This window comes from Pelodiscus sinensis, chromosome 8 (genome assembly GCF_049634645.1).
Source record: "Pelodiscus sinensis isolate JC-2024 chromosome 8, ASM4963464v1, whole genome shotgun sequence".
NCBI lineage: Eukaryota > Metazoa > Chordata > Testudines > Trionychidae > Pelodiscus > Pelodiscus sinensis.
Window position 1 is genome coordinate 7,527,897 of NC_134718.1, and position 25,678 is coordinate 7,553,574.

Consider the following 25,678-nt stretch of genomic DNA (forward strand, 5'->3'; position numbering starts at 1 on the left):
ATTGATCATGTCTCGATACTGGTGACATCCCAACAGAATTTCTGGAAGCTGTTTTGATCTGTTGCTAACTTTACAAGATCAGCTTCAGGAATCGGGGCCTTCAGCAGAGCTATCTGTTCGAAGATGCCTGCAGCAGAGCCAGTATCCGGATAGCCCTGTAGTAAACTGATTAGCAGCGCTGCGCTAGGCATAAGCAGACTAAGCAATTGCCTATGGCCTCAAGCAGCTCAAGGGAGGGGCCCTATTCACTTTTTATTATTAGTTATTTTGGGGGGGTTACCTAACTAGGGCCCCTAGAGAGCTAGCACCATTTCTGCAGACTTGCTGCATGGTCTGTTGGTTGGAAGTGTCAGCAAACTGATCATTAAAGCCCAACAGCTGTTCAGCAGCTGCTTGAAGCATTTGCCCACCACTGCAATAGCTCCTGCCTGTCCCCACTATATTTTGCATTGCTGCTTCCTTGTCCTCAGTCTTGCCCCTGCCTTCTCTTTCTGTGCGTCAGCTCTAATTCATGATTTCTGAGTCAGATTCAGATGCGTGTCTGTGCCATTCGGCCTCTGATTATGGTTCTGATCCTTTGTTCAGATTTCTGATTCTGGAGTGGCCCTTAGCTCTGGCATCTGGCCTTAAAATCAGACTCTGACCCTTGGCTCCTGTCCCCTGGCTACTGCCTCCAGTTGGGAGCACTAGACCTGATTTCTGCTGCTTCAGCTTAAGGAAAACCACTCAGCTGCTGCCCCAGTGAAATGCTGCATGCATAGCATCTATCCATCTCTTCACTACCTGTCCCCTACTCTGTTGAATTGCCACCATTCCTTCCATGAGATCTTCATGGGGTTATTTCCATCTGTACAGTTAGGCTACGTCTAGACTGCAAGACTCTTTCCAAAGAGGCTTTTTCGAAAGATTCTTTTGAAAAAGAGCGTCTAGACTACAACCAGTATTTTCAAAAAAGCAAGCCCCTTTTTTGAAAGAGAGCACCCAGGCAGTCTAGATGCTCTCTTTCAAAAAAGCACAGTTTGCATTACATAGCGCCTTTTTTCAAAAGAGCACTTTCGAAAGAAGGTGCTATTCCTCGTAAAATGAGGTTTTCTGTGTTCGAAAAAACTGTGTTCTTTCGATTTACTTTTGAAAGAACGCTACAGCAGTCTAGACGCAGGGGAAGTTTTTTCGAAAAACCCTGTAGTCTAGACACACCCTTATTGTGACCAAAACGCATATGTTTGCATCCATTGATTTCTAAGCATAGAGTGAGTTTCTCTCCTGTAATATTTCTAATGTAACTATTGATCTTTTCCATCCAAGAGTTACACTAGAGTCTTTACCAGTTCCATTTCTGAAATTTAGCTCCTGGCAACAGCATTAATTTCCCAAGATTCTCATCCATAAGTCACTATGGAAATTTTTTTCCCCTCCCGTCAAACCTTTGTCTATTGTGAGATACCACAGTGATTCTAAAGTTTTGTAAGGGAGACTGTGGCTGAAGGAGCCATCCCTATTCATCTTCCAGTCTCTTTGAAACAGCCTCTGTGGTTGAATGTGTAAGGTCCCACATAATTCAATTGAACTATTTCCTCCGTAGCTTGATGATTAATTATGATATCCACTTCCATCATGTGATTGATTGTGTCAGTGTACTCACATTTTGTTTTTGCCAAGCTCTCTATTTTTATGCACTCCAGCATTGGTTTCACAGCATTGGTGTTTGAGACCTAGAACATGATTGTAAAGCTTCTCAGGGCAGCCAGGGCAGTAAGTTATCCCATTGTTACTTGCATCCTGCATGAGGGAGCCTTTTTTTTTTTCTTTTTTTACAGCTGTGGGTGAACTCTGTAATGGAACAAACCTGTGAGTCACACAGCCTTTCCTTTGCCCTGAGATGCAACAGATGCACCCCAACTCCTGAGTTCCCCCAGTTGTATCTATCCCTTGTTCACTGGATCCCCATAGAAATCCAGATCCTCAATTCCTGAAGAAACAGCATAATACCACTTAACAGTTTTATCACAACCTACTGCTCCTGTATCGCACACAGCTCTTGAGTTCAATTTTTATAGTAAAACAAAAGAAAAAAATAGAGGTTCAAAGAGAAACAAATGTGAGTGATGGAAACCAATGGTTACAGAAAAAAATTGTAGAACACACACTAGGACCTACCCTTAAAAAATTGTTTCCTTTTCTGTGTAATAAAATAGGTTTTCACTCCAAAGTTCAGTCTTTGCAGCTAGAATCCAGTCTGTCATGAAGAACTGGAGCTCCTCAAGGTACCTCCCCAGTGAATGGATCCCCAGAGTGTCTTCCTTCACCCTGTGATATATTGAATAGGTCTTTTGTGTTTACTCACTATCATATCATTCTTTTCCACTTCCAGGTGGTTTCAATGTTTGTCTTGGATGGTTTTTCATTGATTTTTATGAGCTGGCGCAAAGGTGGACAGTTGAGCAATATATTACTTTATTGGCTAGCTAAGGAGGAGTGACAACTCCCTCCTATTTGAATGGGCCTTTCTCTGGTGACTTACTTTCATTCCAAGACCATAAGAGCTTAATTTTCAATATAGTTACATCATTCCTTAAATATTACCCCTATACATATCTCATAATGATTTTGTATCAGGGAGGTGTACAAGCTTTCATCTCACATGCTACCCTGTCTGGGATAATACCAAGAAAGTGGTATATTATATATGGTGATTTTGCCAGGCCTGAGAGGAGTTGCTTGTAAAGAACAGTGAACCCTCTGTCAAATGACACCAGTCGGCCTCTGTGTCACAGTTGTATCAGTATTTCTGAAGTCAGTTAAGAAGAGTTCACCAATGGAAATCCTACTTCTTTCCACTTTCTCGAAATCTTCCTGGGCTTGTCTCACTATAAATTCTGCATGCATGTTTGAAAGTCTTGAAAACAGAACACAGTCTTGTCTTACACCCTGTCCAGTAGAAAACTACTCAGTCACCCTGTTGTTTGCACCGCAGTCTATGCTGACAGCAGAGATTTGCAATGAGCTCAGTGAGATGCTTTGAAATTCCTTTGTCTTCCAATATCCTCCAGAGACAATCCTGTCAAATGGTATTGTACACTCTGAAATAGTCAATGAAACACAGAGTCACTGGGTGATTATACGCCCTGTGCTTTTCAGTGATACCCATACTTATGATTTGATTGTGTATCCCTCATCCCTCAGAGAAACCAGCTTGGTTTGGTGATAGGTCCACTGCTATCATTCACTTACTGCGATCCTGAATTACATAGCACAGCATTATCAGGGGCGATGGTCTAGCAATTGCTGTGTTCTGTTATATCACCTTTCTTTGGCAAGCTTAAAGTCTCTCTTCTTTCCTGTCCAGCCAATTTTGAGTCATCCATGTGTTGTGGCAAATTTTTCACATGAGGTCAGCAAGGTGACCACCAATTGCTTTTAGCAATTCGGCTGGTGTACTTTCTACCCTTGTACTTTTCCCAGGCATTGTTGTCATATTGGAATGTATTCTCTTAGAGGAGGTCCTCTCTTTTCTGTTGTACTATATTGTAAGCAGCATACAGAATAGTAAGCAATTGCTTCATCTATATTTTGATATTTTATTATTATTACTGGGTATACAAAAAACAATGTTTTTGCAGGCTTCAATGGAAATCTAAAGTTTGTTTATTTTGATTCACTGAACATATATAGATTACTTTTATATGGGAAACAATAGCTTGATTTCTATCCCAACTACATTCAATTAAACTTAAAAAACAAAAACTGGACAGGTAGCACTTGATAGACTAACAAAATATATAGATGGTATCATGAGCTTTCGTGGGCACAGCCCACTTCTTCAGATGACCAGAGTTTTTTGTAAAAAAAACAAACCCCAAAAGCTCATGATGCCATCTCTGTTTTGTTAGTCTATAAAGTGCTACCAGGCCAGTTTTTGTTTAAGTTTATCCTGTACACACTACCCCCTGAAGCTTACATTCACTTAGTTTCTACAGTTGAAAGGCTTGTGTCTAGTTCAAAGAAGTCTTGCATTGAACCATCAGGATGTTCAGGATAGGACCATCTGTGGTTACTGCCAAAGTAGTCACAGGGATTTCTTGAGGACGTTCCACTATTGCACTGCTCCCACTACAGAAGTTCAGCCCTTCAACCTGGAGACCAAGTGACTGAATTCCCTCCACAAGTAGCAAGCTATTGATGGGGTCAGCTTTTCTCCTTCAGAATGGCAGTGCCTTGCAAGGGTCATTTATCACAATATGCAAAATATACCTGAGAATACTTTAGGGTCATTTGACCTGCAAAAGTGATGACTACACACAATCATGTATACAGGACACTTACATTTTCTTGATCCTCGTCATTACATGCCAGGGTTTTCCAGAATTCATCATCATTCTCTAAGCTCCTGTTTGTTACTTATGTTCTTGTGCTGGAATGCAAGCTGCTGAGCCTCATTTTTTTAAAATATATTTTTTAATGGTAACAGTATAGGCTGGTAGTCAAACAATATTTAGGATTTTTTTTGAGAGAGCTGAAGAAACTTGAAAAATAAACTGAGACTTCTGTATTATGATACTTTTTTTCTTTTACTCTCAATAACTTTCTCACATCTGGAGTGTGCTATATACTATATATGATCCCTTTGTGGATTTCTGCAGCTGAAATTACAACATAGATATCTTCCTAAATGTTCAATATAAAGCTTTGGAAAGCTACACTCATTTTTTTAACTTATTTTCTGAAAGATCAAGATATCCTCACTGATGTTTTTCTAGTTCTAGGTTTTTAATACTGCTGTCTTTTGTTCAAAAGTAATTCATTACAGTGGTTAATGGATTAGCAAGGAAATTAGGTATAGTTCTTGGATTAAAGAATGATACTTTTGGCTTTCAATAAAGGAACAACTTTTTTAAAAAGCTGAAGTTATTATGTTACAAGTCATTTAATTGTAGGAATACTTTAACCACATTGTTTTCCTACACATGTTTCCATGATCTTTCAAAAATCTTAAAATACTAGTTTAGAGTTGGATTTTAACAAACACATTTTGGAAAGGAAGGTATTTGTTTTGGCTTGTGTACCCTCTCTCCCATCTCCTCCACATCCCCTCCCCCCGCAAAAAACCAAAACCCTGGAAGACTGTGCCACAGTGTTGGCTCAGTGGTATAGTAGCATGGTATATAAACCAGGGTTGGGGGGTCCTTTTTTAGGTCTAGGCCGCTGACCCACAGAAAAATCAAGTGAGAAACACAGAAGAAAACCAACCCTCATAGACGTGCCCCCCCCCCCCCCCCCCACTAAGAAGGAGAAAGACAGTCCCTACATTCCCCTCACACACCAGAGCCTGAGGGTGTGGGGCAGGCTGGTGGATTTTTGTGTGTTCCAGCCCTGCAGAGTACCGTGTGTGCTGGAGCTCCATCGTGGGCTCCCCAATACTGAGGGAGAGCTCCTAGCCTTAGGGGCCGGATCTAGGCAAACTGGAGGCTGCATCCAGTCTCCAGGCCTGAAGTTCCCCCACTCCTGATATAAACGGTTACTGGCAAAGACTGAACTTTTGAACATCACTGACTCTGGAAGGGATCCTCTCTGTGAGCTGCAATTTCTCTACTTCTGGAGATCACAACACCGTCAACTTAAGAGATTTTGGCAAATCTTGGTTCAGTTGTGCATTTGGGACTGTGGCTACCTGGGACACTGCCAGCAAAATAAGACATAGTGGGGGTGGCAAATGTGGTAATATAATTGGAAGAAAAGAATCATGGAAGTTACTCCTGGGGGAATTATGTGCTACTGCACATGTGCATAATTAATGAACCATGCATGTTTTTAATTTTTTGCACAAAAAAAGTTGCAGAAAATTTGCTGCACTTTGACATTTTGGCCACAAGAGGGTGCTGTGTCACTAGAACACAGCAGCCTCACCAGCCAGCTAAGGAAGAGAGAGCCTGCAGAGCCGCCTTCACCTTGCCTATCCGGCCAGGTCAGGAGACACAGGCTATGGGCAAACAGACAAGATGGGGTGCTTGGGGTGGTCAGACAGGGTCTCACAAGGGCTGATAGGGAAGAATAAACTGGGGTAATGGCTGACTGGGAGTGGAGGTGCAGGGCCAGATGGTGACAGGGTGGCTAAGTGGGGATGCAGACACTTGGTGATTCTATGATACAAATAACAAGTCCAGAAAGCAGAAAAAATGGAAGAAGAGAAAGCCAATGGGCAGTGATGGAAATGCCACACTGTGATGGCTTTATCTCCCTCTCTTCCCCCCGCGCTTTATGAAATTGACTTATGGATACAAATATGGGTAACCCAAAGATATTTTAAACAAAATACCTCATGTAACCTATTGATTTCAATGTCACAATCTGCTCGATCTGTTGATCTAATTTTGGTGTATGTACCATTCTCATATGTAAAGTTAGAAATGCAGACTGTGGAATGGTTTATAGTTTTAAATGTTCAAATGAAAGCCATTAGAGGTGTTTCCCTCAATGTTTGGCTGATCACCTGTAAACAGCCTCTTTTGTCATATAAGTCTAAGCAGTGGTTGGTCTTAGGAAGACCTGTGACCACCCTAACTGGTAGAGTCTGACCAGGTTTTCCATGGAAGAGGAGAATGTAGAAACAAAGAATTCCCACCCAAAAGAAAGGCTGTTGAAGATGCAAAGTTTTCAGGCACTATGTCTTTGGTTGGCATGTCACTTCCAAGATGATAAACCACAGACCCTAGGGAAAAGGAATCTTCCCTGGCTTGAACCTTTAGCTGAAATAAGAACAGTTTTACGGTAGGATTTTTTCAGTACGCTTCAATGTGTTAGAACTAGCTTTGCATTTTCTGTTATTTTAAATTTGTAATTCACTTCGCTTTGTTTTTGCTTGCAGCCACTGAAATCCTACTGTTTGTACTTAATACAATCACTTTTATTTACACTCAAGCCCAGTGTAAATAATTGTTAAGGATCAGTGTGTACTTCTGATTCTATTTGAGGGTTTCCTGAAGGCTGGACCCAGAGCTGCATTCTCAGACCTGAAGAGATTCTGTATTGCTCTTTGGGGTGGGTGTCCTCAGTTCTGTTCCTTGGCTGGGGAAGACCAGGAGATTTGGCTCAGTTGGACAGGGTGGTGAGAAGCCCCAGAGAGCAAGGAGGTGAGAGTTGGTGGCTTTTTCAGACGCAAGGGGTCTTTTGTGACCACACAGCGTCACGCATACTATTCTTTGGATGTATTTGCTAGTGCTTAACTACCCCTTTTGGTTAGAAAGTTTTTCCTAATATCTAACCTAAAGCTCCCTTGTTGTACATTAAGCCCATTACTTCTTGACCTACATTCAGTGCATAGTAAAAACAATTGGCCAAAGTCCTCTTTATTACTGTTCTTAACGTATTTGATGACAGTTATTGGGTGCCCCCGATCTTTCCTCATAGGTCTTTTTCATTTTTATTGCTGTCCTATGAACTCTGTCCAGTTTGTCCACACCTTTCCTGAAGTGCAGTGCACTGAATTTGACACAGTACTCCTACTGAGTCGTCACCTGTGATGAGCAGAGTAATACAATGGCTCTTGTGTCTTACGTGGAACACTTTTGTTAACCCACCCCAAAGTAATGATTGCCTGCTTCACGTTGTTGACTCAGAGTCAATTGGTGATCCGGTATCCGCCAGATCCTTTTCAGCAGTACTACCCGCTATCTGGTTATTCCCCGCTTTGTAATTGTGCATTTGATTTTTTTTCATTCCTAAGTTAAGTATTCTGCAATTCTGTTTATTGAATTTCATCTTGTTGGGGCCATATCCATTCTCTGAGTTTTCAAAGATATATAAAATATGGAGTATTTCTTTGTTGTTCTAATAATAATACTTATAATTGATATATTGCCTTTTTGCTTCAAACTGCTTTGCAAGCTTAGTTAATCCCACCATAGCCCGATGATACAACAATGTTTTTGTATTCCCAAATCTTTACTGGTTACCTACTAGGTAGCATAACCTACTGAAGCGAAGACAAAAAGGTATAAGGTTAGATTATCATGTCATAGTATATTGTTACATCCCCCTTGAAATCAGTGAGATACCACTAGTGTGTATGAGGAAAATTTAGCATTTAGATTATATGAAAGTGAAATACTTTGAGGTCTCTTCTGGGAAACTGAAGATAAGGGTCTAATTTGATAACAGTTGTCTTTGTAATCAGATGGTTAGTTCTTCAATCAAATGCAGTGGTGTAGCAAAAAATTTTCATGCTAACTTGGTACAATTTGAGTGCTTTAATACTGGTACGTGTTATCTTACCTTCTACTTGATTTACTGTCAGGTTCTCTTTTTAATGCAGTTTAGATGGAGCTTTAACTTTTTTCCTCAGTTGCTTCAGAAATTCTAATGTCTTAGCATTATTTCATCTAGTCAGTGCCTGAAGCATACATTCAATGCCTGAAGCTACTTCACTGCTTCTGTTTTATAATAACATTTACAAATCTTTCATGTTATATTGCAAAAATAAATTTGGATTGACTGTCATTTTATCATCTTGACAGCTTCTTAATCTACTTCTTTCCTCTGTCTCTATAGAGAATAAATAAATGGAATTACATGTTGTTACCCTTGGAAAATCATGTGATATAATTAACATATTAGTAGAGCAGTTACCAAAAAGTTACATAAAGTTATGTTTCTGCTTTTAACTATTAAGAAAAAATGCTAAAATTTCTAGGCCTTGATCATTTTATTTTAGTTTGCGATTTCTTGTGTTTAAATGTGTTTTTTGCTTTGCTTCTAAATTCAGTGAATTTATATCTCTGCACGTTTTTATTATGACAGATTTTATGCAATGTAGATGATTATATGGTGCACCAAAGACCTACAGGCAGTCCCCGGGTTACGTACAAGATAGGGACTGTAGGTTTGTTCTTAAGTTGAATCTGTATGTAAGTCGGAACTGGCTCCAGATTCAGCCGCTGCTGAAACTGACCACCAGTTCTGACTTACATACAGATTCAACTTAAGAATCCCAAGCTTCCCCAAGTCAGCTGCTGCTGAAACTGATCAGCGGCTGATTCCAGGAAGCCTGGGGCAGAGCAACTCTGCCTCGGGCTTCCTGTAGTCAGCACTGGTCAGTTTCAGCAGCGGCTGACTTGGGGACGCTTGGGGCAGAGCAGCTGGGGTGCCGCTGGGTTGCTCCAGTAGCACCGCTCCTCGGCGCTACTGGACCAACCCAGCAGCACCCCAGCTGCTCTGCCCCAGGCGTCCTGATTCAGCCACTGCTGAAACTGACCAGCAGCGGCTGAATCAGGACCTGGGGCAGAGCAGCTGGGGTGCTGCCGGGTTGGTCCAGTAGTGCCCAGAGCTGCGCTGCAGGACCAATCGGCAGCGCCCCAGCTGCTCTGCTCCAGGGTCCAAAATAAAAGCCTGGTCTGCGGGGGGGAGGGCACACTATCCGCGCCCTCCCCCCCCAGCAGACCAGGGACACGGGGAGCAGAGCCGCAGCGGCAGCGGGGTGCCGCGCCTCTGAGGCTTTGCTCTGGCAAAGCCTCAGAGGCGCGGGACCCCCCCGCGGCTTCGGCTTCAGTCGCGGTGCCTGTGGTCTGCTGGGGATGGTCCCCAGCAGACCACAGGCACCGGGACTGAAGCGGCAGCAGCGGGCGGGTTCCCGCGCTTCTGAGGCTTTGCTAGAGCAAAGCCTCAGAAGCGCGGGGGACCGCAGCTGCTGCCGCTTCAGTCGCGCTGCCTGTGGTCTGCTGGGGACCGTCTGAGCAAAGCCTCAGAAGCGCGGGAACCCGCCCGGTGCCCCTGATCTGCTGGAGACGGTCTCCAGCAGACCAGGGGCACCGGAGCAGCTTACGAACGGGGCTTTCTCACCCCGGAGCTCGCAGGTAGCAATCCGCTACCTCGACCTCCGGGGCGAGAAAGCCCCGTTCGTAAGTGCGGATCCGACGTAAGTCGGGGACTGCCTGTATTATGACTTTAGACCCAAATGGATTAACACAGATATGGTTGAAGATTCAGACTAAATACACCTTGCACAAAACATTGATTTTTTTTTTTTCAGTATTTACAATTAGCATATTTTGTAATCAATGAAAGTAAAGATATAGGATCTTTGGCTTTTCCAATATTGCTGAAAGGCAGTAACTTCCCCCAAAGCATTTACTGTTAGTAGGTATTGAATTCATACTATGTTTAAATTTAATTTAATTATATGATAGATTGTTTGAGAAATATTTTAATTAAATCTGCTGTTGCATGCATTGAGATTGGGATGCCTGCAGATGTTGACTTTGTTGGAGGAGGGGTCCAAATCAATTAGCATTTTTAAAAATTAAATTATATATTTGATTTTTATGGAACTTCAATATAGATTGCTATCCATATCCCTGTTTAATGATCTTCTTGGAGAAAGGTAGTGTAGGTGAAAAGAAAGCAAATTCAGATATTCCTATTTGAATTTCACAATGGGATAACTTATGGAAGTTGGATATTTTATTGTTTCTTTTTTTAAAAAATATAGGCTAATCCTTGTTTTCATTTTTAATGAGTTCTTGAATTTTATTCTCCAATATGTATAATTATTTTCCACAAATGTAAAATCCACAACTTCTTCAATGGCTATGAAATAGTTTTCCTGTGTCTTTTCATTTAGCATCATTATTTTTAATTCACATTGTAGTGTGCCTAGAGTCCATCCAGGCTGAGGTACTCTTATGACAGGTGCTGTTTAAACATATGCTTTATGACAGTCTCTGTACCCAAAGTATTTACAATCTTAAAAAAAAAAATGAAACCACCTTGAAATATGTTCCTTTTGCATCACCATTAACAAATTACTGTGTGCCAAGTAGAAAAGGATGAAATACATAAGGATGTCTTCTGGGTCTGATTCTTTTCTCATTTGTACCCGGTATTAATCAAGAGTAACTTTACTGAAGTACACAGATTTACACCAACTTTTTAGGCAAAAACATCGTATATTAAAAAGTATTTGACTTAAAATGTTTACCTCACTCACATTGCTAAATTTCATAAACTTTTCACGAGTACTAACTAGAACAGCGATATATTAAAATCTCCACAAAAATACTTTTCTTTGTGTCACCTGTGTTTTTCTTGCATTTATTAATCTTTAATTCAAAATGGGCCTTTGTTAACATTTCTCTGTTTGTAGATGTAAAATTAATCTGATCAGGCCTGATCCTAGTGTCACTGAAGTCAGTGGCAAAAGGTCTGATCCAATTCCTGTTACATTCATTGGGAGTTACTTACTCCAATACGAGTTGCAATAGGCCCATATTTTCCACTAACTTCCTTCAATGTAAGATCAGGTCTGTCGTGCTGTAAGGCATGATTATGTGAGGTTCTGAGCATCTTCAGCTCCCAATGAAACAAGTTTGTAACTTCCGAGCAATCAGCAGTTGCAGAATTCCTCAGCAATGCATAGGAATCAACTGAGAGAGAGGATGGATTCCTGCTGACTTTTTTTCTTTAACAGTTACATTATTCATTCTGTGAAAATTGTTTGAACTTGTCTCAGATATGATCTGCATGCCAAGGAATTGTGGGAGTACTAAGCATTTCTTTCAGTGGTACATAATTATAGGTCATTTCTTTTGTCAATTTTGATAAAAATGCCTTTTATTTTAAACATAATTACTCTCATGAAGAAATAGCACTATAAGCATGAATAATTCTGTTATACTAATCAATTAGTCTGGTCTTGTCTCGGATATCTTTGCACACAGCCGCAGATTGCAAGGTGAAGAAGCCAGGGTTCAAACAATTTGCTTCCAAGGGCCTTTCATTCTTCTGGTTTCTAAGTTCAGAGCTTCACATGTTTTTTATGATACACATTTCCTATCTCAGTATTTTTCTGTCACTCCTTCAGCCCATGGTCTAGAGAGGAGAGACACAACCCTTTCCAGGCCTTTCTTTCATTCAGAGACCCGAGGAGCATTACAAACAGAAGCATCTGCAAATAAAAGATCCTCATAAAAGATATTGGTTTTGTCTGGCCATATGTTAGTGATGAGGCAGGCAATAAGGAAACTGAGATCAAAATGTAAAAATGTAATTCCTGATTATCAGTTGTCTGGGCAACTATAACACATCTCATTAGAGTAGAAACTCAGAGCTCTGAACACCAGAGTTATGAACTGGCCGATCAGCCACACACCTCAATTGGAACGAAAAGTATGCAATCAGACAACAGCAGAGTTTAAAAAAAAAAAAAGGCACAAATACAGTATTATGTAAAGCACCCCTCCCCCCCAAAAGGAGGCAAGTTGGGTAAAAAAGATTTGACAAGGTAAGGAAACTGTTTCTGTGTTTGTTTCATTTGAGTGAAGATGGTTTAAAACAGCATTTTCTTCTACATTTACAATGTTCTGTTGTAAACTCTTGAAAGAACAACCATGTTTTGTTCAGAGTTACTAACATTTCAGTTACAAAATACCACCTTCCCAAAGTGTTTGTAAGTTCTAGGTACCACCATAATTACATACAAGTACAGAACAAATAGAATCATCACCTTTGAATTGTGCAAAAATGTGACTGAGTCCTACCCAGCTCTGCCCATTGATCCATGTACATTTTAAAAATCAATGAATTGAGATACAAAATGATATTGGTTTTTGTTTGAGTGGATGATACCAACCACTATTTGTCTGGCTAGTGGGGTTGCATTCCACCTGTCTTCTCCCTTAAGTAGGCAACAAATACATATTTATCCAAAGAAATGTCCTTACGCTCAAGTGTCAAATTATCATGCCCCAACTGCACTTCCAGTTCAGGCCACAACTCCTCAACCACTGTGTTGTAAACATGGCAAAGAAGAAAGCAACTGTGGATTGGGTACATTATGTATGTTTCAATCACAAAAAATAAAACTTTCTTGTAGACTTAGTAGGGCAACAAATAGTCTCTCAATTTTGTATGCTTACTAACCAGTGCAGACGTATCTAGTCATGAAGTTAAGAATTAAGACATAGTAATTACATGTTATTCCCTCTTTTGGAATACTGCACTGGCAATTTAAGAGCCATTGTTACAATTCTAGTTCAGAAGTCATGCGTTTGATGTTTATTTTTTGATTAGTTAAGGAAAGACTGAAGAATTTCTTTCCTAACTACCTTGTGCTTTAAGCATCTTATTTTGAAGTTTAATTAATTATAGAGAATTAATTCAGTTTCATCAATGTGAAAGTTTATGTCTATGTAGAAAAATAAGAAGTATTTTAATTTTGATAACCTATTGTAATACTGGATTGGAATGTGTAAATGCAGTTGCTTTCTGATTGGTTAGGGTTATTTTACAAAATAACTGTCCAGTATACTGCTAACTGAAAGCCTCAAAACTTGATGTGCCATCTGGAGAATCTTTTTTATGGAATCCAAGATTTTGTTAAACTATCCATTTTCACCTGTCAGTTTTACAAAAAATAATGCCTAACTGTTAATCTAAGAGTGAACAGACCAGTGCACTGCACTCTAGCACTGATAAGAGTGAGGACAATATTGGATCATTTGGTTAACTGTTACCAGTCATAAGTTACTTTTTGGTTATTTGGGTAGCACAAGCCATTATAAATAATCAACTTCAGATGGTAAGTTCGTTTAGGTGAGAGCACAATTGAGGCAGATTAATGTTAGTTTTTAGATGTGCAAATAAAATGCTTGGGAAAAGTGTCAGTGATCCCAGAGCACTAAACATACATCAGTTTTTCACAAAAGCCTCTAAATCAGGGTGAGTAAAAGGGCCTCTGCAGGCTGAATCCAGCCTGTGAAGCGAGTTGGTCTGGCCCATGGAGGCCCTGCCACTCTCTCCGCTCCCAGGCCAATCAGGGGAAAGTGAGCAAAGTCTTCTCCTGCCCTGCGAGGGGTGAAGCGCTTCTAAATACTGCATGCTCCTTGCAGGACAGGGGCAGGGTAGGATGAGACTTCACATGCTCCACCCACCCCCAGGCCAATCAGGGCTTGGGGGCAGTGGGAGCGTGTGAAGTCTCCTCCCGCCCTGCAAGGGGATCAGCAGTTAAGTTAACCTCTAGCAGCTGCTCAGCTGGTGGTTGACTCTAAGCATGGAGAACAGAACAGCTGGCAGTTCTCTCTGGAGATGGAAAAAGACTTTGCGAGCTCTGCCACCCCCAGACCAATCAAGGCCTGTGAGTGAGGAAGCACAGAAATGTCCTGACCCCGCCCCTTCCATCTGAGGCCCCGCCTCTTCTGGGGTGGCCCAGGGCCACTTCAAAAATTTCTGAAGTGGCCCCCAGTCAAAAATTGTCCACCCCTGCTCTAAATCTTGTTTTATTGTAAACTTAGCGAATAAAAAAACCTGAAGTCTTTCTAAAAGGAGGCAGATTATTTTAAAATATAGTTACTGATAAGCAGTGATTAGACACATGTTTAAACTGGACAGCATTCTTACTGCTTTCACTCTTGTATGTATAGAAGAAAAATACAACAGTAATTGGAAACCAGCTTTTTTATGACCTCTCTCCCCAACCAACTTGGGTTTTAAAATGGTTAAGCTGGGTGGAGTTGCAAAAGAAGAGCTCAATTGTGAGTTCAGACTTGGTACAGTAAAATGTTTTATCTGTGGTCTTCAACTTGTTGCTGTGGCAACAAAGATACATGAATTTAAAGAGGAACATTTTCAGCATATGGGATTGATAAAATTGCAATGTCTTTCTGCTCTTTTCAGTTCAGGAGTAGGATTAACATTTGCCAAGTGCTTAATAATTGTCACACATTCTTTCTAAATTAAATGTAAATTGTGCATTGTTATATTTATGAAAATGTATAATAACTTAAATTAGTCTAAAGAATTATCTCTAGTTCAAGCTTGCATAAGTGACGGCTTTGATTTGACAACAGAAAATACTTTTACAAATTATGTTATTGAGCTTTGCTAAATGGTAAATAGTTTAATGTATCAGGAGTTCTTGACACAGATGAAGACCTGCCACTTTAAAGGCTCTATTGCTTTAAATGCTTTCTAACTCCAGTAGTCAAAGCTGTTAAGCTTTAAGTGCTCTGTCATACTTGCAGGCTTTTATAGCAGAAGCGTACAGCAAACAGGAGAGATGATGGAAAATGATGGCAGGTAGACTTAAAACACCATAAAGCATAGAGACAATTGTATGTAATGTCTTGAATTGAATCCGTTTTTAATGAAATGATCAGCCATATGTGCCACCCTTATGGACCCTGTATGAAGAAGAGAAGAAATGTACCCTATTGCTAACTGTGCATGAAATTGCAGTGTTAGGAGATATTGACCAGATGTTTCAGTCTCAACAAATAGCTTGTTATGTGACTGAGTGAAAATCTCTCTGCTGCTTTGATCATATACACCTTAAGGGAAGAAGTAATTTAATAGAAGCTGTCAAAGTTCATCAGTGTCAATAAACTTTGACTTGACCTTTGCCATCTGTTTTTGATACTGTTGCTGAGAGAAGTTGAGGCAGATGTTTACAGTATGAGGGAATTTTGCTCTTTATGAAATCCATGCTGTTGAGAGCGGTGGAGATCTTTTCTCTCCTAGACTCTTTTGTTGTATTCAGGTACTGGTGGTGTGTGTTCATCCAAACTGCACAGCATTTATTGGAGGTGCAAACATGGCACAGTCTTGCATTCTGAGAAGTAAAGAAAACTCTTATAGGGCAATACTGTGCTTTTTCATGCACTTTGCGTCATTTTAATCTGTCACAAAGAAATTTTACATTAAATTGTATTTGGCAGCTGTGATAGACATACTGGCAGGTTAATAGACTTTTAACTAGTTTGTACTTAAGAGAATGCCTTTCACTGGAGAAATTTGAAAGCATTTTGCAAACACCGCACCTTGTCCCTGTGGAGCAAGTATTATATCCTTTCTACAGGGGGATGAGCAGAGGGACGCATGGATTGCAACATGCAGATGGTCAAAATGAATCTATGCCAGAACTGGTAATACACCTCAGAACTCTGAAGGAGCCTGGTTTCTCACCTCTGTAACTACACTTCTTCCAGTACAGCAGATACATTCTCTAGTTTGCAATTACACTCAATGACTAGCTTTATTGTATTCGCTGCTTTGCTGCACACTTGCTGTATCACTATGGACATTGCACTCCACATTTTTGTATCACTTAACCCATCAGTAAAAAGAGACAAAAAGTTAATTCTCTCAAGTAGCTTTGTTAATGTTAATAAAGCTCTTTTAGCTCTCCTTAGTGAGTGGTATACATTGCAAGCCATGTTTCACTCCTGCTCCACAACAGGATAGCTGGCCAAAAGGGGTGATTTTCAGAGAGTTCACAGCACTTAGAATTGTGTTCAACTTTAAGATGTTTCAGGCTGGGCAACTGAAATGTGAGGTCCCCAAAATCAGTAGTCACATGTGAAAAGTAAACCAGAGATATCCTGACGTGCATCCTGGTCCATTTTTCTGTGCTTGGGTGGCACAAAGGAGTGGGAAAAACTCATCCAGGCCCCAGGGCAGAATAGTCAATGGGCCCTCATGCATGCATAAGCTGCACCTATGTAAACACACTCTGCGTGACATTTGGGCGGTGCTGTGCCTTGTGCTGGCTGGGTCCAGTGAGCTGCCAGCTGCACTGCTGGGCATGCTCTTCCACCCTGGTAGGGTTGCCAACTGTGTAATCGTGCAAACCCAAAGACCCTTGCTCTCCCTCCTGCCCTGCCCTTTCCCTGAGGCTCCACTCCCCTACTCCATCCTCTCACTCTCCATTGCTTGCTCTCCCTCACCTTCACTTACGTTCCTTAGGCTGGGGTAGAGGGTTGGGATACAGAAGGGAGTGTGGGGTGCAGGCCCTGGGAGTGATTTTGTATGGATTAAGGGGTGAAGAGTCAAGCTTTGGGAAGGAGTTTGTATGTGGGCTACGGGAACAAAATTGGTGAGGGGCTCTGGGAAAGAGTTTGGGTGCGGGAGGGGATGTGCAGGCTCTGGGCTTGGGCAAGGTTTGGGGTCCATGAGGGGTTGAGGGGAGACATGTTTATTTCAGGCAGTGCCTGAAAGCAATTAGCACATCCATCTGGCATCAGATCCAGGTAGAGCGACAGAAGGTCTGCAGGCACCACCCCTGCAGCTCACATTGGTTGCAGTTCACCACTAACAGGAGCTTTGGAATTGGCACTTGGGGGTAATATATGAAAACACCAGGGCTGTGTCTAGACTGCATCCCTTTTCCGTAAAAGGGATGCAAATTAGACACATCGCAATTGCAAATGAAGCGGGGATTTAAATCCCCCCCACTTCATTTGCATAAACATGGCTGCCGCTTTTTTCCGGCTTGGAGCTTTGCCGGAAAAAAGCGCCAATCTAGACGCGGATCTTTCGGCCATGACACTTTACAGACAATTAAATGTCCAAGTTCTGTGCTGCAAGAGACTTAGTTTAAAGTTAATGCAGTACATTAACTCCCTGCAAGAGACTTAGTTTGTAGTTAATGCACTACAAATCATGCACGGTAAGGGGGACATGATAAAAAGGGTTAATTTATCCGTGAAAATTAACCGTTCTTGGTATTGTGGATTTCTTGGTAGGAGATTTTATGTTTTGTGTCTTAAATCTATAATTGAACAAAATATCTCTAGTGGATCTCTGATATAGAAGTTGTAGGTATTGGCCTCAGATGCATGGCATTAACAGTTGTTTTCACCTGAAGCAGTTATCGCTGTTAACTCATTTGACTGGAAGTTGGTTGAAGGTAGTGTTAGACATTTTAACAATGGTGCTTACTTATGCAAGATTTGGCAGCCTCAGTTAATGGTGCAACAATCACTGTACAGTACATTGGACTCTGTTTCTCATTCTTGAGTATACAAACACAAATCTCTGTTTTTCTCTGAGGTTTTTTCTCATTCTGTCCATGACATGATGTGAGCCACTATTGTCTAGGAATGTAGTTCAGTGTAAAGATTGTGAAGAAAAATGTTTTGAAAGGCATAAAAGTTGCAGTCTCTATTTGCTGGAATCTCTGTGCCATATATTGTAGCTTCTTGTAATAATGCTTTTTAAATAAAGGTCTGAAAAAAGATACAATATTAACCAAATGTTGACATAGGATTGTTTCAGATGTACTCTCATATCACTGACAAGGAATATTAGTGAGTTAAGTCATTTAGAGTTTCAGTAGCGATATCAGTATTTTTCTTTCATATTAAGAATACGGAATGTTATCTGTTTTTGCCAAAATCTTATAATGCTTACGTTTTTAGTTCTATTTTTCTTACATTAATAATCTTCTAAGCTAAATTGTGATTAACCTTCTTCCTACATCCTTCCATTTCAAGTATTCATAACTAATTATTTTGAAATGGCCTCTCCATATTGCCATTATTAAGAGAGATGCCCAGGGTACAGCAGGCTGGTGAAACAGTCTGAAAGTACTGTACTGCTTTTGGAACTCATTTGGCTCTGAATATTTTGCTAATGATTTCATAAGAGGGGGAAGAGTGTGCTCCAACCTCCTCTGCAATTCTTTTCATATAAAGCTGTGGGCAGACCTGAAATTTCTAGCCCATCTCTGTTGATCTTTGTCAGTCTTTTCACTGATTTATTAAAAATTTGTTGTTGGTGGTGAAAATAGTTAATGTTGGGTTTTCATAATTGGGTAATATATTAACTAGTTTTACAGTTGTCGAGCCCTCTGTGCTCACAGGTGTGATTTGCAGTTCCGACGGGATCAGATAGGGCAGATTGTACAGTGAAGACATCAGGGTTCAAAAAGTATGCTTCCAAGGGCCTTCCACGCTTCAACCCGGAAGCTAGGAAGGAGAGAACCCTTTTTACAGGCCTTCTTTCATTCAGAGGTCGTAGCAACTAAGTTTGTAGCCAGTAGGGTCTCTGGGTTTTGTGCAGTTCCTTAAGAGAGAGTCTTCTGTTCCAAGCGGCTTCTAACAAGTGAGTTACACAATTTCTGTTGACCCCTATTTCTGCTTTTGGAGCAAGGAAAATCATGTTGGGTTTAGCAACCAAGATTCTATTTACCAATTTTGGGAGTTAATTCAGAGCAGAGGAATACAATGTCTCTTAGCTGAGTACATCAGTTTCTAAGAACCCAAGATTCAAAAGTGCATCACTGAAAATGTCTTCTGCTTAGAAGGAGCATCATACTAAGGAGAAGGCATCAGAAGCTTGATGGTCATATTACTAGTAAGAGGAGACTTTCAAGCCTCTCACTTTTGCTTTGATACGGGAGTAGGCGAGTTGCAGCTTCAGACCGGTTCAAAAGCTTGGTCTTCATTGGATTCTAGAGATCAAAAGATGGATTACATTGACAGAAAGACGTATTTATCAGCCTTTTTGGTCATTAGAATTGCCAGTATTAAAGTTTCCTAGGTACCAATACAATCAAAGAGACAAGATGGCTATTTGCTCAGAAACTGCCTGAGGATTAGAGTAAACTTGCTAGTGCTATCACTCTGAAAAGCTGCTGTTGCAGTCTGAAAGCACCAGTTTACTTTTTAGACTCTGTTTCTAGAGCTGTCTTCAGCTATCTCCTAAAGATGACATTCCCGTGTATGATCTTTAATATTATCTGCTGAGACTCAAGAGCAGAAAATCTTCCTTTCTCAGGCAAAAGTCTCTTCACAGTGCAGAAGTTGAGAAAAAGTAGCTGAATTACACAGTCTCTGGATCCTTCTTAGCCTCAGAAATAGAGGCACAACTCCCCACTACCAGTATCAAAAGCTTCAGGGGGTAGCCAAGTTAGTCTGTAACTGGTGTCCATCCATAGTACCCTATGCTCTTTTTACCCTTTTTTAAGGTGATCATACCAGCAACAGCAGAGGAAAAGCTTTTCAAACTAAGGCTAAGTAGATGTGATCTGGTTTATACTTTAACCAGAATCCTCATTCTGGAGGACTCAGGTCACATGGGATATTTGAAAGCCACAAACCAATTTTAAACTTCGCTTTGTTCTCTAAAAGTAGGGATTAGGGAAAAATAGTCTCTGCTGCATGTGGAATGAAAACGAATTACTATAGGTCATTGGTCTCTAGAGGTCATTCAGAAAAGACCGTGTAATCTAGTTTATTTCTCTGAACTCCTTTTTACCAGATAGCGGTGAAAGATAAAGTTCAATCCTTCTTGCAGTTGGAAGCAATACAAGAAGTCTTTATGGAATGTAGAACAGTAATAAAGGGAACAGGATCTAGAGGTGTTTGAGAAAGTTACACGTGAACATCTTGGAGCAGTGGGCAGTGAGATGGTCCCTAAATCCTTTTTCCTCAAGATTCAAGAAGATTTAGTACATATGATCACAGACTGTGAACAAGCAAGGAAGGAGTTGATTCCAAGTGATTCTACAAATTGGCAGTAGTTCAGCAGGAACTGTGTTAGCAGGCGTTTTCCATCTTGCAGGAAATACAGTACCTTTAGGTGCCACGTCATCCAAAATCTTCAAAATCAACTTGAGTAGTCTGTGAAACTGTTATTAATAGACTGGATTTTCCACAGTGATATCCAGAGAAAGGCCTTAGTCTTGATACCAAATGTAAACGTTTCTGCTTATCAGGAGCCCTGAAAAATCATTCCATAACACATGTTTTTCACCTGGACTGGAGAAGATGTGACCTCTGCAGTTTTGCCTCCATTCCCTTCATTTGTATCAAGGAGTCTTTGGGAAATCAGGGGAGACAATGCCAGAATAATACTTACTTAATCAGAGTGAGAGGTGTTCCAAGTTGCTTTAAATGTCTTGATTCCTATCAATTTCACTGGAATTATTGACTGAAAAGAGAGATCCAGAATTCAGCTCAGAGTCTGTTTTACCTTGCAGGTGGGGACATGGGATTTTGCTCCAGAATCATGCTGCTCAGAATCAAATTCATGATAATTTCTGATCATCAGAATATCTTCTCCTGTTTGTTACTTAGAAGTCTTGGAAAAATCTTTTGATGTGGACAAACAATAATAATATGTTTCCAGTATCATCAGTCCTAGAAATTGTCTTTGTCTAGGTCCTGGTCCCTATCCTCTCTAATAATGTAATATAAGAGCTTTTTCAGCACATTATCTAGAATACAGGTCCCCAAGCTATGGGTCATAGATTAACATTCAGGGCCCAGGTCAGCCCGCATGGGGGCAGGGAAGAAATGCCACTCTGGCCTTAGGTCTCAGCCCGACCACCACTTCCTTCCTGCCCCCAGCCTCAGCCCTAGCTGCAGTATTGTTCTTTCCCTTGACCACAGCTACATTCTTGGGCCCAGACTCACCCCCCAGCTGTGACATCATCTCTGCCCCACTTCAGCTACAGACTATTTCCTGGGAGTAGACAGAGCAAGAGGAGTGTGACCATGAAAAGCTTGGGGACCCCGATCTACAAGTAGACAGCAAGAGTGTGTTGAGTCACTCTACAGTGGAAGACCTAGTGCCAACTTGGAACCTGAACTTAGACCTCGTTGGGTTATTGAAGCCCTCTTTGAAAGCAGTGGACAATTGCTTTTTTAAAATTTTTCTGTGAAAATAGCATTCTCTACTGTCATAACATTTGCAAGAAGGGTCAGTGAGCTTCAGACTGTTATGGCTGACCTACATCTTACATTGTTTATAAGGATGAAATTTTCCTTGACCTTCATCTTTCCCAACATGTTAAACAGTTATTATGAGAATCTGGCAATAAATCTGTCAGCATTCTTTCCAAGACCACATCCCATTGATAGAAAACTTAGTTACATTATTAAATGTGAATAAAGCACTAGCTTTCCACTTCAGTAGATCCAAAGAATCCAGAAAATCTCCCATGTTTTTCATTGCCTCTTGTCACAAGTTATTTACTATTGTGGGCCACATATGCTGCTTTCTATGTGTGTGTTAAGTGGGCTGCATACACACACACTATATATACTACCTATATGGCCTTGAGGATATCAGATGGGCCCCAGCTGTGTGCTGATTGTGCTGCAAGTTGAGAACTATTGGTCTATAAAGATAACTATTAGAAAAATACTTGAAAAACAACAAATAGTCTTGCAGCACCTTAGAGACTAACAAAACATGTAGCTGGTGGTATGAGCTTTCGTAGGCGCAACCCACTTCTTCAGATGAACATCAGCACTGCCCATCCAGATGCATCAAGCTTTCCATTGGAAGAATGTTATAATTTAGCAGTGTACTTAAGATGGCTCATTCAATTAGAGACAAGATCACTTGAATTATATGCTATAGACATATTCGTGGTAAACATATGACATGGCACTCAGTACATATGTTAACTAAGATTTACTTTTCCAACTTGTGTAAACCGACACCAAGAGCAAGATAATATTACAACAAAGGCAAGGTAATATTGCAATCCTTATTCAACTAGCACTCTTTAACTCACCATTTTGGGGAGGAATATCACTACTAGTTGAAGTCCCAAAAGTGGGGATGTGAAGAGGTCACTCGAAGAAACCTTTCAGTATGTGGAGTTTTTTTGGGAAAAGCCTCTGCACGTACATGCTGCCAGTCTGTTGTCCCCTCTTCCCAAGAGATCCGTTGGGCTACATCTACACCACGGAATACCTTGGGTATCCCGAAAAAGCTAGTCCACGTCTTAAGAGCAAGTCCGTTATATTGAAATATAACGGGTTTGCTATTCCAACATCCCTGTAAACCTCATTGCACGAGGGATAAGGGACATTTCAGAATAGCGCCTTATTTCAAAATAACCTAGAAATAGAACTTCAATAAATTATCTGTTATTTCTGACACATCAGAACTCCTTTACTTAACCAGGAAATGAAGACTATAGATTGGAATCAGTTGACGACCTAGGTGTTTCACCACCCAGTCTGGAAAAACCAGTCTGGAAAAACCTTTTTTGATGCCCTCCCTCTCCATCCCAAGTCCATGTAACTGAAGTGAAGAGTAGTGAGGCAGCACCACCTAATGCTCATTTGTCATTCTTGGAAATTTGGTCCTCAGTGTGACCACTCTGATATCCTGCCTGCCTGGACTTGAATATTTCCTAACGTTTAAACATAAACTCATTTGACCTGTTACACATAGTCAAAATGTGACATAGTAGCAGAAATCCTTTTTCATATATTTCTATGAAATAGTACATGAAGTGTTGTTAATGCTCCGATTTTGGTCAGATGGCATACAAGGATTAAAAAAAACAGATTTGTCATTTGCTAAAATGTGTTAGATCCCCAGGGTGCAGTTTGTGAAATCCTACAGGGAATTTTGCAGAATTGGCAGAGTTCATGCAGAGCTGATGCTTTAAGTGCTGTCTATAGTATACCCTGCCAATTCTAGTAATTTGTGAGAGTAAGTCACACTTTCCAGTGGAGGTCACAAGAATTTGAACCTGTCTCCTCCTATCAATATTGAATCTGGTTGCTTGCATTCCATAATGGAACATATGGTATCCTTAATCCTATAGTATCTATTCTGCTGCCCCTGTCTTCAAAGATAATAGACATTTAACCGTGTAACTGATTACATGGGTGTGCAGGCAGGGACTGCTCCAGCCTCACTGCTCCCCCACCCCCACGGCTTCTGGCCCCCATGTGGGGGATGCCGCTGCCTAGTCCTAGCCTAAGTGGGGAGCCTGGCGGGGCTGCTCTTGCTTCCCAGATAACTGTTTAACTGATTACCTGTTAACATCTCTACTATTGGTTTTATTAAGTATTCTCTGTAACATCTCAATCTCTTACATAAAAATACCTTATTCTGTAGAGATTCCACAATTTTTTATTAATTTAGAATAACAATGAATAAGTCTGCATAGTCCATTAAATACACTTTGTGTGTGAAAAACTGAACACTGCAACCATCTGAAGAAATGGTTTTTGTTCTTAACTGAAACACAGTAAAGCCTCTGTTGCTTCTATCTATCTATCTATCTATCTATCTATCTATCTATCTATCTATCTATCTATCTATCTATCTATCTATCTATCTATCTATCTATCTATCTATCTATCTATCTATCTATCTATCACATTTTCAGTTTTGTCTACTTTTTCCTTATTAGTGAAGACATTTTATATGTGAATCAAACCCTTTTTTCCTCTGGAACCGAATAATAATGGAGACATGACTAAGAATGTATTTCCAGCTCAGTTACTTGAACTTTCTATAACCCACAGATACCACTAATGCTGACTTGTAATGGAGACATTATCATTTATTTAAATCTCGATTAGGAAACAATTATAAGTGGGGTTTTAGCATGGCAGTAAATTCATGTTGCTTTTAATTCGTACTGTAGATTGAGTGGATAAGCTTACTGATTTTAATTAGGGGGAATTATAATGACTTCAGTTGGCTGACTCATCACTGCCAGGGTAGTATCTTGTATTGTTTCTTCATGACATTTATTATTTTTTTAGGTAACTAACAGCTTTATTTTATGATTAAATTTTATTTTTCCCATTTTAGCACACAATTCAGAATCAATTACAATTGATATTAGATCTGTCTTTCTTTTGTATTAATAAAAAAGGAGCTTTACAAAATAAACCAACAGTTTAGCAGCACTACACAGCTATACCCTTTATTTAAAAATCAATTTCCAGAATTGCTCTGAGTAAAGTTCAGGAGAGAGATTTTCACATTATTTATCAGTGTGGATAGGATAATTCCCTTATTTTGCTTATTACTGCTACATACAGTTGTTTTCAATGTTGGATGCATTTTTTTAATCTGTATTTTGAACATTGTAGACTTTCAGATGTACTATCTTCCTCTGTTTTGTTTTCTTCTTTTTTTCAATTGCCTTTTTAAAAAAAACACTTTCCTGTAAGATAAGATACATCTGTAAATCTCTCCTCCCTCAAAAAACTAAGAAGGAATGAGAGAGAGAGAGAGAGTGTGTTTTTAAAGCAGGTCATTATATTTGAATGCAGCAACAGAGGGAGTTTTATCACGAGTTGTACTTTAATACTGAACTATTAAACCTTCAAATTATGCTATGTGATTCCTTTATTAACCTTTCCTGAGCTAATGTATCTAATACTTAACAAACATATGACATGGAAAGCAGATAACCTGTCTTAAGAAAGCTGAGAGAATATAGAGGTGAAAAAAATACATCAGACATTCTCAGTTATTTGTATTTTTTCTTTCCCTCGGCAGTGGATGATCCAGAGCCCTTACAAAGTAGCAACTTTCTTTGGGTGCATTGGAACAGATAAATTTGGTGCGATCCTAAAGAAGAAAGCTGAGGAAGCTCATGTGGATGCTCATTACTACGAACAGAGTGATCAGCCAACAGGAACTTGCGCTGCCTGCATCACTAGTGACAACAGGTCAGATTTCTTTCCCTAGGCGTTTTTCTCATTCTTGAAGGATCTGAGCACAGATATAATAGGAAGTCTACCTTTTGGTTTAACACAGTGGTCACCAACCAGTAGATCAGGATCTACCAGTAGATTTTGGAGCCTCTGACAGGATCCTGACTGGTTTGGCCAGGAAGCTCTCAAGCACTGGTACTTCATTTGCCCCTCCACCCAATGCCATGCTGCTCCTGCCCTCTCCCCCGGAACTTCCCCCTTGGGAGCCTCCTGCTTGCTGTGTACGGTGTGGGAGGGAGAAAAGGGGAGGTGCTGATGCCAGGGTGTGTCTCCTCCCTCCCACTCCTGTAACCCTATCCACACAGAGCAAAGGGAATGAAGGGAGCTTGACAATGCAAATCTCTGTCACTCTCTCACACAGCGTGTGTCTCTGTAATTCTCTCACACACAGACGCTGTCCTTCATTCATCTCCTCTGACCCAACA

The 25,678-nt window shown here is 40.5% G+C and overlaps 1 protein-coding gene across 4 annotated transcripts in view; it reads left to right on the forward strand.

Annotated features, from left to right (window-relative positions):
• ADK (adenosine kinase) overlaps positions 1–25,678 on the forward strand; it is a 419,027-nt gene that overhangs the window by 173,210 nt on the left and 220,139 nt on the right. For all 4 annotated transcript variants that reach the window (XM_075935762.1, XM_075935764.1, XM_075935763.1 and 1 more), the window contains one exon: positions 25,036–25,208. In XM_075935762.1, the coding sequence (XP_075791877.1) occupies positions 25,036–25,208 (173 nt within the window). The remainder of the gene's footprint in view (positions 1–25,035; positions 25,209–25,678) is intronic.